The 15,246-nt window shown below is 53.5% G+C and overlaps 2 protein-coding genes across 2 annotated transcripts; both read left to right on the top strand.

Moving 5' to 3' along the window:
- Positions 1-3,393: 3,393 nt before the first annotated feature.
- Positions 3,394-8,980, top strand: PV07_00527 (uncharacterized protein). Its single transcript, XM_016386987.1, has 4 exons — positions 3,394-4,067; positions 4,162-4,748; positions 4,809-8,123; positions 8,175-8,980. The coding sequence occupies exons 2-4, from the start codon at positions 4,625-4,627 to the stop codon at positions 8,255-8,257; spliced, it is 3,522 nt and encodes a 1,173-aa protein (XP_016253915.1). The 5' UTR covers positions 3,394-4,067; positions 4,162-4,624; the 3' UTR covers positions 8,258-8,980.
- Positions 8,981-9,794: 814 nt separating this feature from the next.
- On the top strand, positions 9,795-14,236 carry PV07_00528 (sodium/hydrogen antiporter). The gene has a single exon (XM_016386988.1). The coding sequence runs from the start codon at positions 10,623-10,625 to the stop codon at positions 14,031-14,033; it is 3,411 nt and encodes a 1,136-aa protein (XP_016253916.1). The 5' UTR covers positions 9,795-10,622; the 3' UTR covers positions 14,034-14,236.
- Positions 14,237-15,246: the final 1,010 nt, after the last annotated feature.

Genomic DNA, 15,246 nt, shown 5'->3' on the forward strand with positions numbered 1-15,246 from the left:
TGAACGTCAGACGCGGTTGCCCAGGCTTTCGACAAAATGATCTCTCCTATTTGGAGAAACCCTAACGGGCGGCTCATGCAATGTTCCCTTCATCCCTTCATATTCTGGCCAATGGAAAAGCCCTTGCATCGCTCTTATACCGAGCCGTCCGCAGCCTTCCTTCGGTCTTGACAAGGTTTCGACCAACGCTGCTGGGAGGCGGGCTGGAAAAAAAAAAACTGCTAACGGGGCTCGTGGAAAAGATGAGGCCGAGAAACATGTCAGGTGCTCACTTGTGTAATATTGGTCACCTCGAACTGTTTATTATTGGTGGCGGCAAGCAGAGTCAAGGCCGCTTTGCCGGTTTTCAAACTGTATCCGAATGGCGACGACAGGTAGGGACTCGTGGCCTTGTGGGCATTCTGGAAACCCAATTGGATGAAACGAGCAGTCGAGTCAGGTCCCAAGACTTGAAGCTGCCTCCCGAGGTAGACGTCCTCGAGGCTGAGAGGCAGTCGACCAGTTCGATGAAAACTCTAATGGCGACCACGTAAGATGGTTCGCCTTCTTACGGCTTCAGAAATATTGCTGGGATTGTCAGCATAGGTATTGGCCTTTGCCTGAGCGCATTGGCAGGCATGGTAAGCGTATGTAGCGGCCGACGACCCCCCTTGTCGTGTGGTAGGGTGGACTTGCGGCAATTTTCGACACTTTTCGACACTTAACTTGGTGACATATAGCTCCTTCCGCACAATCTAACAGTAAGCGACGGAGGCCTTTATCCCAACCCAGCGCCATGGCCTCCTCAGACAAGGGTGACACCTGCTGATTGTGGGGACCGGTGTTGGGGATTGACTATTTGGATTGTAGTGCATCATTGATCGTGCCCGGCCTCATGACCACCCCAGATTTGCACACGGTTGCGGATTAGTGCGGGCACTCGGACCACTCCAGGTCCACCAGGGGCCACACCAGGGGCCACACGGGCAGGGGGATTCGGATCAGCATTTCTTCTGAGAAGTGTTCGGGAGTTCGTTCAGAACATAAGTGGTACGGTCGTCCGTGCATCTTCAACCCTCAAAGATCGACGGATTGCGGCATCCTGTTTTTTTCAGTGGCGGCCGTCTGGACCCAGGGGCTAGAACCGAAGCCTGCCCAAGCATCTGCATGAAGAGCAAAATAAAATACTTCATCGACCTTGGACAGCTTCCGATGTGTATCGAGATCGAACAAAGTTATATCTAGGCCGGGCGTATACTGATCCTGGTGGAGCATCTCAACGAAACACCTTGTACTTCAGGAGGGCCTGGTATCTCGAGTTCGTCGTATCACCGTTATCAAAGGGATCAAACAGACAATGGCTTGTGCTAGGTATCTCCCGGGTGGATTGTATTAGTGGGGCTCGCCGTGCTTCCGCAGGTGTAGGTAGTATTGATGAGGCATGTTCTCGAAGATGGTAAATAGATCAATACCAGTCTCCATTCAGCGCAGGACAGAGCAGCATTCGGACTAGAGAACGCAACAGGTGCATGAAGTCGACAAGCGCCCGCAATAATTGGTGTTACGATCCAAAAGTTGGGACCCCCTGGGCCGACAGCAGCTTGCAGAAGGTGTCAAGGTTCAAGGATGGAAAGCAGATGATCCTTAGCAGAGTGAGAGGAGCTTGGGCCACTCGCAAGCTGGCAATGGGGGATGGAACGGCAGTGTGGATCCCCACCTCATCCATGTGTCGAACGAGTACGAAGGCGGCTGGATTGCCATCCACCAGTATGTGCGTACTCGTAGTTTCTCCGGATAGACGACTAGGATATTTTGGGGAGGACGGGAGACACTGAGCCATGCCAAAGGGTGGAAGGTATTTCCGAAAAGTTCATGCTCGGCTGTGAGTTGGAAGTGTTAGTGAGCCGTTGATCACTGGGCTGATCGTGATTGATGTGCAACCGGACGAGAATCACGGGCCACGGGGTTGGTGATGTTTACCTGAAATCTGGGGCAGAGATTGACAGAGTGACAGACTGGCGGGCGCCGGAGAGAAAACAGACCAGCGTTGTGCGTTGATCTGAGAACCCTGGAGATGAGCTGCATGTCGGTCAATGCAAGAGGGAACCACTTTGAATCCACCTCATCCACCAAGCCCGAGAGAAGTTGGACTGGGGTGTGTTGTGCTTATTTCCTGCGCCACACATGGTTGGCATTTTGACGGCGCCCGCAAGTACAAGTGAAGAGACGCTCGGGGGAGAAGAGGATCCAGTCATTGTGCAGCAGGGAGGATCGAGGGGTGACCGGGAGGGCAACAGTCGAGAGAGAATTCAACGCTTCATCGCTTCGTCACCTGCATCTCGCATTCCTTCCCGTGATGCCGAGTCTTGCCTGCGCCGGATGGAGAGTATTAGTCTGTGTGCTCCGTACAAGTACCGAAGTACATCTGCATAAAAAGGGCAAGGGCTGCCTGTAGAGAGTAGGCAAGAAGGGTTGAAACGAAAACTCACTTATCTGGTGGAGAAGGAGAATTGCGCGAGTAGAGGGTATCTTGGGTCTGTGGCGGCCATACGAGTTCTCTGGACTTGAACACTGTGGAACCCAAACCCACTGTCCTCGCAGCCCAGACAGGGCGCAGACTGCTCGTACGCACCTAACGGACTAGGGAGGCAACCATCAAAGCCTATATGGATCGGTACCGGGTTCGTTTATGAAGAAAAGGTACTTCGGAAAAGTACATGGGTCCAACAAAGAACTCAAGTACTTCCCTAGCTACCTTGATATCTCGTTGGCTGCCTGCGCTGCCCAAAGGTCGGAGGCAGAGCGTCCAAGCAACTACGAGTCAGTAGGAGCAACTAAGGGAGTTGGGGCTCTGTACATGAACTCCCACCTTTCCGGCGCCCCTCTGCACCCCTTGTGACTTGAGCTTATAGGCATAGGCGTGCCTGGATATACTCGTGCTCAACCACCTGCACGCCTGCAGACTGCAGCCCAGTTATTTCCACTGCTCCATCTCATGTGTGTGTGGCACTGTGTGCGCCGCTGCAGCTAGGCCCCGTTGGACTTTAGTTTCAGAAGCAAAACGAAGGGCCCCCCAGGCGCCAGGGCCTTGCACCCATTGTGGATGCGGCAACAGTCCGCCCCCGGAGGGTGCACAAATTGGCGCTGCCCAATAACAGGCACACGGCCTAACAAAGGCCTGTTGCAAGCTGCCGTTCGATTCGGTCGCTTCTGTCTCTCCAGACTCTCCGGGCTCCAGCTAAAAATTCTACTCCAGAGTCTCTCCAGCTCCCCAAGTCTCCAGACCTTGTTCTGTGTCGCCGCCCGCTGAGAAAAATCTCATTGCAAATGCACCTTGTGCACCACCAATTCCTCTAACGAGAATTGCTCTCTAATCTGTTCTTCCTTTTTCCCTTTTTCTTTTCTTTCTTCCCCCCTTCTCACCCACCCTCTTCTGCCGTCTCCCGTCAATTTTCCGATCACCTCTTCCCTGCTTACCCATTTCATCACCAAGTTTCCTCCGTACTACACCTTCGTCGTACCTTTGCGACCTGGCTCTTCCGTCCAACTGAGGGCAGAAAAAGAAACAAAAAAATCCAGAGCACACGGAGAAAGAGATTGGCATTAGACATCTGTTCCTTTACTCTCTTACCCGGGTCTCCCCCTCGCCTGGTGTCCTTTTCGCTCTTCGCTCATCCTGCGCCCAAAAAACGGCGTGGCTTGGAAAGCTGCAAAAGCCATACCTACTGTAGCACCCCCAGGGGCCATACCCGACTACATCTTGATCCTCGGTCGGGACTACCTTTCTTCTACTAGGGTCTCTCCAAGAAGACGGCCTACCCTCTGGCCAACGGGCGTTCCAGAACGAACAGCTACCTGCCAGAAGTGGCAGCCTACCAATCCCGTGGCTCCTCGTACTGCCACCCTGCACGCTTGAAAGCGCTCGTGGCCGCCAACCACCATTGCCGCCCACCCACCTGTGACGTGCAAAAACTTTGAGGGGTGTTCGTCTCGCTCGGTCGGCCTGTGGCCAAAGTATCTATTTTCTCCCTCGGTCGTCGACTCTGGCGCATTTTCGCGACTTTGTTACTGTTGGTATATTGACTCAGGTAAGTGTACGAGCCTCGCGCCGATGTTGTCGTTCCTCTTAGACATTGCTCCATGTCGCAAATACAATACCCCCAAGTACTAAAAGCTGCATAGAATACTAGATTCGAGCTTTGCTCATGTACATGATCTCTTAAAACTCCCGACCATCTTCCTTAATTGCCACCTTCCTGGGATCTTGTGTACAGTCTTTACCATTTGTGCCTGGAGCATCGGATTCCTCTTTTCAGATCCGCCTGGAGCGCGACAGTACCTGCGGGATTTCCTCACCTTGAGCGGCTCGGCGCATTTGACGCCATCTTCAGGGATTGGACACACATGGTACATTGAATCCAACCTTCAAAAGACCTGCTGCCGAGGGCAATTTCAGAGAACCACAATATATTACCCGAACCCGAGCATATTCCCTGCGACGCAGCTGTTTCGCGCACGCTCCTTTCCCAACTGGCTTTCCCGTCCCACTCTCCATTACTCGAGGATTCGCCTGGTAGAGACGGTATTAAGGAAGTCGTTCTCAGACAAAGTGACCAGAGCTGAAGGCAATAGACTCTGAAGACAGATGGCGGCGATAGTGGAGGAAGATACCAAGTCTCCCGTCGACACCATGGACGTGGCGTCGCCCGAGGCGGCTTCTGCTGAGGGAACTTCAAGTGAGATTGCGGAAGCTGCTGTGTCAGAAAAGGGTAAGTCTTTTCAGGAGACAGCTCGCCTTTCTGTGTTTGATGCTCATTCCCGTTTCTCAGCAAATAAGCCGCCAGCCAACAAGGCTCTGTCGACCAAGGTTTCCACTGCGTCCAAAAACATCATGCCAAATCCCGCCTTTCCTCCCCCAAAGACAGACAAGCCCCGTCCTCATGTGTGCTTAACCTGTATGCGATCCTTTGCTCGTCTGGAGCATCTGAAAAGGCATGAGCGATCTCACACCAAGGAGAAACCATTTGCGTGTCCCGAATGTACTCGCTGCTTCGCCAGGCGTGACCTGTTACTCCGACATCAGCAGAAACTCCACTCTTCCACCACACCATCAGCACGGCCCCGGTCTGGACGAAGGGAAAGTGTTGCGGGAGTTGCCACTGGCCGTGTACGCAAGAATTCCACCGCGAGCAGCACGACGCCAATGCGACCGAGAGCGAACACTGTCAGCCATGTGGATTCTGCCACTCGGAGGCTGAGCATACTGTCTGATTCCGTTGGCAACTTCGGGCGCCAACCCTTGCCCAGCCATAACCACCATAACAGCATGTCGGCCATATCGAGTCTTCATACCTATCAATACCGCGGCGTCAACAGCCATCAGCATGCCTCGAATCTGCCAAAGTTGGAGACCCTCGGACTGTCGTCTGACATCTCAGGCGGCCTCCGCACGGCGCCTCCCTTTGGAGGGTTCGGTGCCGAATTTGGAAATGGTTTCGACTGCGACCAGGGAAATACCATCAACCCTCACGCACTGCATATGACCAACTTGCAAGGGCTGGGCGTTGATTCGTCGGTTTCGCCTTTCCAACAGATGTTTCCTGGTATGACTGCTTCCCAAGCCATGGCTGACGACGATGCGAATTTCGACTGGATGACTTTGGGCTTCGAGAACCAGATGTCCTTCGCTCAGGCCAATGAGAACGCCATCGATGACTCTTCACCCTCGGCTATGAGCACCAATAGTCCGGCTCCTGTGAATGACATAAACGGTGACCCAAATATTGCAGCAATGCAACAGGCTCCGGTTTCTGCGGGTAACATGTGGTCCACCACTCTTGCAGCCCACGTACCTTTATTGAACAGTCCTATGAGTATCGAAATGCTGTCCAACTTTAATGATGTCGTCAACGCTTCAATGAGTACCGTGTCGCCAAAATCCTTACTTGGTCACGCAACGGCTATGGATATCAGCCTTCCAACTCCGCCGGACTTTGCCTCGATGGACGCTTCCGCCATGCAGTCGACCCCCCAATTTACTGGTTACCAGCTCTCCTTCGCTGGAGATGGTCCTGCCTCTACTACTTCCACCAACTCACTGGACAGTAGCCTTCGACAGAGCTCGATCACAACCATGTCCTCCGATCTGGTCAATGATAATATTCGGAATGTTTTGATCGCCGGCCTCTCTCAGAATTCAGGCTTTGGACAACGCAAGTACTCTCAACCAGCAATCAGTTCGCCGCTGTCTCCAGGCTCCAATACACGAACGAAAGGGTTCAACGCTAGCACTTTTCCGAGCACACACGAGTTGCAGCGATATGTTTCTGCCTATATCAAATACTTTCATCCCCACCTCCCTTTTCTACACGTCCCGACACTCAACTTTGAATCGTCAGACTATACTACTCCAATCAGGCTGGTGTCTGGCCATTCTCAATTTGGCCAGGCCTCTGTAGCTGGAGGAGGCAGTTGCTTGATCCTAGCGATCGCGGCCATTGGGGCCCTATATGAACACGAGGTGTCTCAGTCGAGAGAGCTCTTCGAGTGCGCCAAGCGTTTGATCAGCAGTTACCTCGAAGAAAGGCGCAAGGCCAACCTGACCAAAACCCAATTTGGCCCTCGACACTCTGCTGAGCGAGAAGATACGCCGCTTTGGCTGGTCCAGGCTATGTTATTGAACGTGATTTATGGCCACAATTGTGGCGACAAAACAGCAGCTGAGCTTGCGAGCAACCATTGTGCTGCCCTGGTAAGCCTTGCTCGCGGTGCCGAGCTCGCGAAGCCTTCTCAGGGCTACAGCGGAACAAGCGTCGTCGATGGGAACATCAACGTCCCGATGGGTGGAATGCCCAACAATGGCTGGAGCTCGATGATCAGCGAAATGGACGATTCTGACTGGTTGGAATGGAAGGTCATGGAAGAACGCAAGCGAACTTTGTACGCGGTCTTTATCCTTTCGAGCATGCTTGTGACAGCTTACAATCATCCTCCCGCGCTCACCAATTCTGAAATCCGCTTGAACCTGCCCTGCGCCGAAGAACTTTGGGCTGCCGAGTCTGCGCAAACATGGCGTAACTTGGGAGGACCCGGTGCCGAAACGGGCGCTCTTACCTTTGCCGCTTCATTGACACATTTACTCATGTCCGCGCACAGACAACGCCGGCGGAACAGTAACGGCAACGCAGTCGGGCTTGCGCCCGAGCTAGAACTCACCCCAAGCACATTCGGTTGCTTAATCCTGATCAACGCTTTACATAACTACATCTGGGAAACACGACAACGGCACCTGGGCCGGCAATGGACCGCAAGCGAGACGGAGCAGATGCATGCACATATCGAACCAGCACTCACCGCCTGGGAGGCGGCATGGGCGAGCAACCCCAAGCATAGCATCGAACGACCCAATCCATTTGGCGATGGTCCCTTGTCCGCGGATTGCGTCCCTTTGCTTGACCTCGCTTACATCCGACTGTTTGTCAATTTCGGCAGATCCAAGGAGGCTTTCTGGCAGCGAGACTACGATGCCATGGCGGAAGAGCTAGCCAAGGGCTCGGAAGCAGTTCCAGGGCAGGAAACGGGCAAATCAGACCAACCCAGTAACTCTCCAACTCAAAAGCCAGAGACAAAGAATCAAGAGCAAATGCCAACTCCTGTGGAAGATGGCATGAAAGTGGAACCAGGAGAACACGAGCAAGAAGGCCGGAAATCCCACTCATCTCGGCGCGAACGACATCTTCGGAAGGCAGCATTCTACGCCGCCGATTCCTTGGCCATGTCAGACAAACTCGGTCTGAGTTTTGCTGAACATACCTCTCGAGAGCTACCAACGCAGTCTGCAATGTGTGCATTTGACTGTGCACAAGTCCTAGCAGAGTGGATCGCAACTGTCCAAGAACGGGTTGGCAAATACCTAGGCGTCATCGGGCGCGATGAAATGAACCTGGTAGAAGTACCAGGCATACTGCTCCTCGAGGATGAGGACCGGACGCTGATTCAGAAGATCGACGAGATCCTGACGAGTGCAGAACACAAGGTCGAAACTCAGGGGGGATTTGATCTCTCTGCGGCACGAGAAGGAGGCCACGGCAGCAGAATCCTTGCACTGACGGCGTACATCCTAGGAAGGGATTCCGTATGGCCTGGTGAGTCAATCCTTACGCGTGATAATAAGATGTGCTAATCCTCTGTCACAGTCTTCAAGCTCATGGCGCGGTCGCTGGAGACCCAGGCAGGGCATATCAAAGAGCGAGCATTGGCTTCAGTTTCGAACTCGTGACGACGTCCAGCGAAGCGCAGACTCCGATCTCGAGGTCAGTCGTCTTGACGAATATGATTATTCTTCTTTCTGCAACTGCGACAGATGCAGGCTTGATTGGAACACTAGTTTTAATTTTGACCCCGACTCTTGACGAAGCCAGTCGATATGATTTATCAGGACATATGATCAGTATATACCCCACAGAGACACAACATGTGACGCGAAAAGTTTGCAGAAACGAGCCATTTCCGGCTCAGGGACATTTCAAAAGTGCGGGACTTCATGTATGAGGAGTACATATGGGACTTTGTCACAGGGGCGGCGGACTTCCAAATTTTTCTTGATGGGCGGCATGATTCTTAGCGAGCGACGCTATCGAAGAATGTAATTGTACTGTCGGGAGGAAGAGGTTGATGGACAAAAGCAATGAGTCGAAGGCGACCGACATGAGGCTCATCTGCACGACGGTCGATGAATTGGATGGTTTATCAATCGATTGGCTTTCTCTGCTGAAGGTGGATAGGATTTCGTGGATGACTGAGAGCCTAGCAGCCTGAATCTTGCACTGGGACGAAAGCAATAATATGCAGGATCAAGCCAGAGAAACTGCGCATATGTGGCCAGAGCTGGTTGCTTCTTCCTCTCCGTCCTGCTCGTATCTGCAGGATCAAGTCATGCGTCGCAGTGGCAGCAGTGTGTTTTTTTCTTCTTCTGGTGGAATTGATGCACAACATTGGCGGACCTTGGCCATGAGTGGACGATAGGTCGCTATCAGGTCCGGTCACATGGTTGGCCTTGGGCACCCTGAGGTGAATCGAAGCGAGACCAGAGTACCAATAACCGGGCAGCGACTCGAGGGACTACAGCCTCGAAGGATGTGATTAGTCCTTGTGCAGACCAGTCGGTCAGTCTGGCAAGCGGTCAGAACGATCTGCACCGGAAATGGCGGTTCAGTAGGCCCAGTGATTCATGTAGCCAAGGCCGTCCATTCTTCTTAAATCGAGGACCCTTGAGTCCACGGACCAACCATGAAGCGCCCTGGTAGAATCGATATGCCGCTCTCTCTTGGGGGAGTCCTAGGGGCCTTGCGGTGGGAGGGGTCGAGAGCGGAGGATGAGAAGACAGCGATAAGAGGACGTGCAGTGGCTAGAAGAGGGGTTTCACCGAATTCGTGTCTCGTCGAGCGTCGTCTGTCTTCCAAGGCTTGATAGGAGATAGATGAAGAACGTGAAGGAAATAAATTTAGTGGCGTTGGCTCCCGACCCAGAGATACCAGTGGTGCCAGTAGTGGTTCTCGTACTCGTCCTCGTAGGAATCAAGCCGAGTGCCCGATGCGCAGGCGTGGCGTGGGCGCGGCGCCCGTTTCTAGTTAGTTCGGGCACTGGCACAAGGGCAGCTAACTGCCTGCGGTCAACTGTGGGTGGTCAACTGGCTCCACACAGGGCGCATGCTGGTGGAGCGTGGGCGGCGTGGGCGTCGATATCAGTCCCCCAAGTTCACATATCAGCAGTACCACGGTGGACTTGGGCACGTACCTACTCCGTGGTTGCCATGCCGCAGTGCCACGCTCTCGCCAACCCCCCAAGCCCTCCAAGGGGCCACCCAACACCACCGGATCTCCATTCGACAAGGCTCGGCGCCTTATTAAGATCCCGGCTCAGCTAATTATTACCCTCTAAAAAAAACAAACTCCTCACGTCAATCTTGATTGTCACTCTTTATCCCCATAGATACACCCGGCACCCAAGACTTCTCCTTGCTGAGTGTGCTTTTTCCTCAATTGGCACGGCAGGACCTCAATCATCTTTGCCCAATCTTCTCTCAAGGATCATTTCTTCAACTGCAGCACGCTTTCCCGACTAAAGCCTTCCCCTCCCCACCGAACTCATCTCAGCACCGGAGTTCCACCACAGCACATATAGCAGACCCCGGGGCGGGTTTTCCTTCCCCCTTCTTACCTCTCGATCCTTTCATTCATCTACCACTGCACTGTGCCTCCCCGATCTGGAGTCTTTACACTCACTATAGAACCCTCCCACCGCCGCACCCGGTAGACCGACCCCTTTCGAGATAGACTCGCGACTATTCGTCCCACTCCAACCACACATGCTGGCAGACGCTCTCTGAATGCGGTGGGTTCTGCATCACGATCTTCACCAAAGAGAAGGAAACGACTGGGGATAGTACTGCCGAGGAGGCAATATAACTTTCTTGTCGATATAAATCAATATCTGTGTATATTTTAGAAATACATACGGGAGGGGATCTGTCACTTGGAGCAAACAATCTGGCTACAGTTCAGTTTCTCGTTGTCGAGCCAAACCTGCCGCCAAAGACCTTTGCAACTTCGTACGACTCCTAGGTTTCACGACATCTGTGCCAGATGGCGTGGTCGCAGCTCACCATAGACAAACCACATTTGGTGTACATCATCCTGGGCGGGTTCACCAGCATATTCATGCTATGCTCGCTTTTCATCAAGGAGAAACTGTACATTGGCGAAGCAACGGTTGCGACAATATGCGGCGTCATATTTGGACCCCATGCGGCAAATCTCATCAACCCTCTGACCTGGGGTAACACCGACCAAGTCACCCTCGAATTCTCCCGCATCGTCCTGGTTGTTCAGTGTTTCGCCGTCGGCGTCGAGTTGCCCAAGGCGTACATGGAAAGGCACTGGAAGTCGGTCGTGTTCCTCCTGGTCCCAGTCATGACTTTTGGTTGGCTGGTCACCAGTCTCTTCATCTGGTGGATGGTTGTCCCTCTCAGCTGGCTGGAGTCTCTGGTCGTTGCGGCTTGCGTCACCGCCACCGATCCGGTCCTGGCATCATCGGTCGTGGGAAAGGGCAAGTTCGCAAAACGAGTGCCCAAACATCTTCGAGACGTCCTATCTGCCGAATCCGGTTGCAACGACGGGATGGCTTTTCCATTCATTTATCTGTCCCTCTACTTGGTTAGGTACCACCTGCGGGCCGGAGAGGTTATCTTTCATTGGACGTGCTACACGATCCTCTACGAGTGTATCTTTGGCGCTTTCTACGGCGTCATGGTCGGATACATTGGCCGTCACGCCATCAAATTCGCCGAGCGAAAAGGCTTGATTGACCGCGAAAGTTTCCTTGTATTCTATTTCGTCCTGGCCTTGTTCTGTGCCGGTTCTGGGAGTCTGTTGGGGATGGACGATCTTCTGATTGGATTTGCTGCTGGAGTCGGGTTTTCGAACGACGGTTGGTTCACCGAGAAGACCGAGGAGTCCCATGTGTCCAACGTCATCGATTTGCTCCTCAACTTGGCCTACTTTGTTTACTTTGGAACCATCATCCCTTGGGATCAGTACAATGCGCGCGCGTTCGGCCTCGTTCCCTGGCGGCTTGTCGTGATTTCGATCATGGTCATCTTGTTCCGTCGGATACCTGCCATGTTGGCACTGAAACCACTCATTCCCGACGTCAAAACTTGGCGCGAGGCTTTGTTTGCCGGTCATTTTGGGCCCATTGGGGTCGGTGCCATCTTTGCAGCAATCCTGGCACGTGCAGAATTGGAAACAGACGGAACGATCCCGTTGGCCAAGCTCCCGGAATCGAACGAGGAGTTTCTGCTCATCTACCTTATATGGCCCCTGGTCACGTTCATGGTCATCTCATCGATTCTCGTACATGGATCCTCCATTGCCGTCTTCACCTTGGGCAAGCGGATCAACACTCTAACAATCACTCTATCATACACTCAGGACAACGAGAAAGGCCCTGCATGGATGCAGCGACTCCCCAGAATTACGTCTCAGTCACGGTCCATGTCGCGCCGGGAGAGCTCGGAGTTGGACATTGACGAGAAGTTGGAGATTCCGCCTGGGGAACTCCCTCCGATTGGAATCCCCAAGCTCCATCTCCGGCGACAGCGGGAAGACGAGTATGAGAAGAGGCCGGGCTCTAGGTCCTCGAGCCATGGCAGAGCACGGAGGCGGAGGCGGCGGGATAGAGATCTCGAAGAACGGCTTGGAGGACCTGTCAGCCAGAGTGCCATTGCCCCGTCAAGACTTAGTGAGCCCGCACTCGTGCAACAGGAGTCCGGGTCGGACACATTGTTCGATAAGTCCGGCGAACCTTCGCCACAAAGTCGTCAAGACCGCCTTGGGGTCGTGTCACCATCCTCATCCCCAGAGCGCCATGAGCTTGAAGCAGAGCAGGAGACCGAGACTGAGAGAGTCCCCGTCCGCCGCAGACGGTCTCCACCACCTCCGGACCTGGCTGCAGACGTCGAGGCATATGAGGAAGGTGACAATATTGTGGTCGAGGATGAGGAAGGAAACGTGATAGACACGATTGACGCCAGTCACATGTCTCCAGAAGAAAAGGCTGAGGCCATCGAGAAAGCGCGAAACCGGCTGGCGAAGGACGAATCCGGGCAATTCGCAAAACACAAGCATGAGTCACACTCCAGAAACGAAGGGGACGAGGTGGAGGAGGAGATTGAACAAGCCGTCATGCCCAAAAGTATGCGTCAGAGATTTGATCAATGGAAAGGGTTCGGCAGAAGGAAGGAGGGAGATGCAGAACCTTCGAGCTCCAAGCAGGCCGAACGAAAGCGAGGTCCAGCTCATGCTTACCAGTTTGGCAATACGGTTATTGTCGAAGACGAGGACGGCGAAGTCATCAAGACATACAACATCCCTAGCGAAAGTGGTGGCGGCGACAAGACGAGGGAGCAGCAAATGCGGGATGGGCTGCGCCGCATGAGCACGTGGGTTGGTTTGGGCCGACAAACTGGAACAGCAGCTCCAGCAGTTCCCAGTACAGCTGCTCCGGTACCATCAGAGAAAGAAGACCACGACTTGAAGGAGGAAGTTGTGAAAAAGCGAGACTTCAAGAGACGCATTAGCGATGCTTCTTCTGACGACGGCTTGAGAATGACCATCTCCAGGGCTGATCAATACGGCTTGACCGGGTTGCAAAAGAAAACGCGAGATGCCCCTGGGACTATTGCATTAGGGTCTGGCCGACGACTGTCGACAAGGGACTTCATCAAACAAATGCAGCAGCTGGACCCTAAGAATAAGATTCGAGAAGTTGAACGGAGTGACGCCACTGAAGACATTAAACGAGAAGTGCGAAGAGCCGCGAAAATGGAAAGAGAGGGACTTGATGAGCTGACTCCGCCCGAGGAGAGTCCAGCGCGTGGCCGGACCGAGACAAACATCGGCGGTGCCTCAGCCGCCGGCCGCCCTGATGCTGGCAGAAGAACTACGAGTGAGCAAGAGGCCGAAGACTATTTCAGCCCCCACCGGCGTCCGAGACCCGATCGACTGACCACCCGAGACCGCACCCAAACAGTGAGCGAAGAGAGTGAAGAAGACGAGGAGGAAGCAGAGGAAGAGGAGGGGGGACATATTCCGACTCACAATGTGAGATCGAGCGTGGTGAGACACGGCAAAGGTCAGACGGCGGCAGACTTGCGCAGGAGACACCTGGCGAGGATCCGATCCGAAGAGGAAGAGGAGAACGACGATGAAGGAGAAACCGCCGCGGAAAAGCGACGTCGACTGGCCGCATTGGGTTTGGGTGGCGGAGATGAAGATTCAAGCAGCGACAGTGACGAAGACGAGCCGCGTCGAACCGAGGCCGCCGTGCCAGAACCCACACAAGAAGCGTCGTCGTCTTCTGCCCAACCTAAAGCTCGCATTCAATGGGGCGGCGAGAGGGGGCGAGAGAAGAAAGACCCCTATGACATCTACGCGGGCGACCCGATTGTTGGCGCTGCAAGGAAACTGAGAGGGATGATGAAGAAGAGAACTTGAACAATTTGTCGCCCTTTTGGAAGTCCGGACTGCCAGCTGCGGTCTCACCTGGTTCTGTTTTATGTCGCCATTTTGGAAAGATGGTGTGTGATGGTGATGATGGATGTCGACTTTTGGTGCACGTATTAGGGTCTGTAATGCCTTTTGTAGCGAGCTATGACGGAGTTCACGTAGAAATCGTATATGAATGCCTTTTGATACTGTGTCTCTTCCCAGATCTAGACCTGTCCTTCCTTGTCATGGAAGGGCGGTTCTCCTCGATCGCGCGGCTCGCCCGATCTTCGACCCAACGCCTGCCCTTGTGCCATCCTCGCTGTTGATCAGTTCATGATTGCCAATCGCGGCCACCCCAGAATCATCCAGGTGTTACAAGTTGACGCCAATGGCGGTGGATCAAAGCGCAATTGTGTATTATTTGCAGCTGCTGCAGCTGCCACTGCTACTACTCTGCTGCTATGCAGCTGCTATGCTGCTCTGTTGCTGCTGCTGCTGCTGCTCCTCTGCTGCTGTTGCTGCTCTGCTGTTGCTGCTGCTAATTGCCCATCATGGGCGCATCTTCTGCAGCTTCTTCTGCTGCTGCTGCTGCTGCTTCATCAGAGAGCAGCACTAAAGCTGTCTCTGCAGCTTTAACGCGCGTTGCAGCATCCTGCAGGTCTTTCTCTGCCGCTGCCACTGCTCGGAAAGCCCGTCAAGAACGGACTTTTGCTGCTGCTGGCGCTGCCGCTTCGCTGCTGCTTGCATTAGTTAGTGTCTTGACAATCGTGCAATTATACATGGTAGGCCTCCGAGAGCAAAAATTGGCACAGTCTGACACGTTCTCGAGATGCGGAGGAGGTGGCCGTCAGATCAAATATAGTTGGCACTGTCAATAAGGACAGGGGTACCACTGTGTGTGATATGTCACAGTAACCACCAGAGAGCCCTCTCGTCAGACTGTGCCATTTGTTTTTGACTTCGACTGGATTGGTATGTAAACTCACCATTGCTGCCGAAGTTGTTGTTGCTGCTGCTGCGCTTGGAGGACACTATATGTAAGATTGGTAAATGTATCCCTGAATCAACGGGAACTGTGAACTCACTGTTGTTGCTGTTGCTGTTGCTGTTGCTGTTGTTGCTGTTGTTGCTGTTGCTGTTGCTGTTGCTGTTGCTGTTGCTGTTGCTGTTGCTGTTGCTGTTGCTGTTGCTGTTGCTGTTGCTGTTGCTGTTGCTGTTG

The sequence above is a fragment of the Cladophialophora immunda genome, assembly GCF_000835495.1.
Source record: "Cladophialophora immunda strain CBS 83496 unplaced genomic scaffold supercont1.1, whole genome shotgun sequence".
Lineage (NCBI taxonomy): Eukaryota > Fungi > Ascomycota > Eurotiomycetes > Chaetothyriales > Herpotrichiellaceae > Cladophialophora > Cladophialophora immunda.

Bases quoted from the DNA above. Each gene is read 5' to 3' on its own strand.
- PV07_00528 (XM_016386988.1), top strand. From the start codon at position 10,623: ATGGCGTGGTCGCAGCTCACCATAGACAAACCACATTTGGTGTACATC.
- PV07_00527 (XM_016386987.1), top strand. From the start codon at position 4,625: ATGGCGGCGATAGTGGAGGAAGATACCAAGTCTCCCGTCGACACCATG. The intron at 4,749-4,808 runs GTAAGTCTTTTC...CCCGTTTCTCAG, and splicing joins AGCTGCTGTGTCAGAAAAGG to CAAATAAGCCGCCAGCCAAC. The intron at 8,124-8,174 runs GTGAGTCAATCC...CCTCTGTCACAG, and splicing joins AAGGGATTCCGTATGGCCTG to TCTTCAAGCTCATGGCGCGG.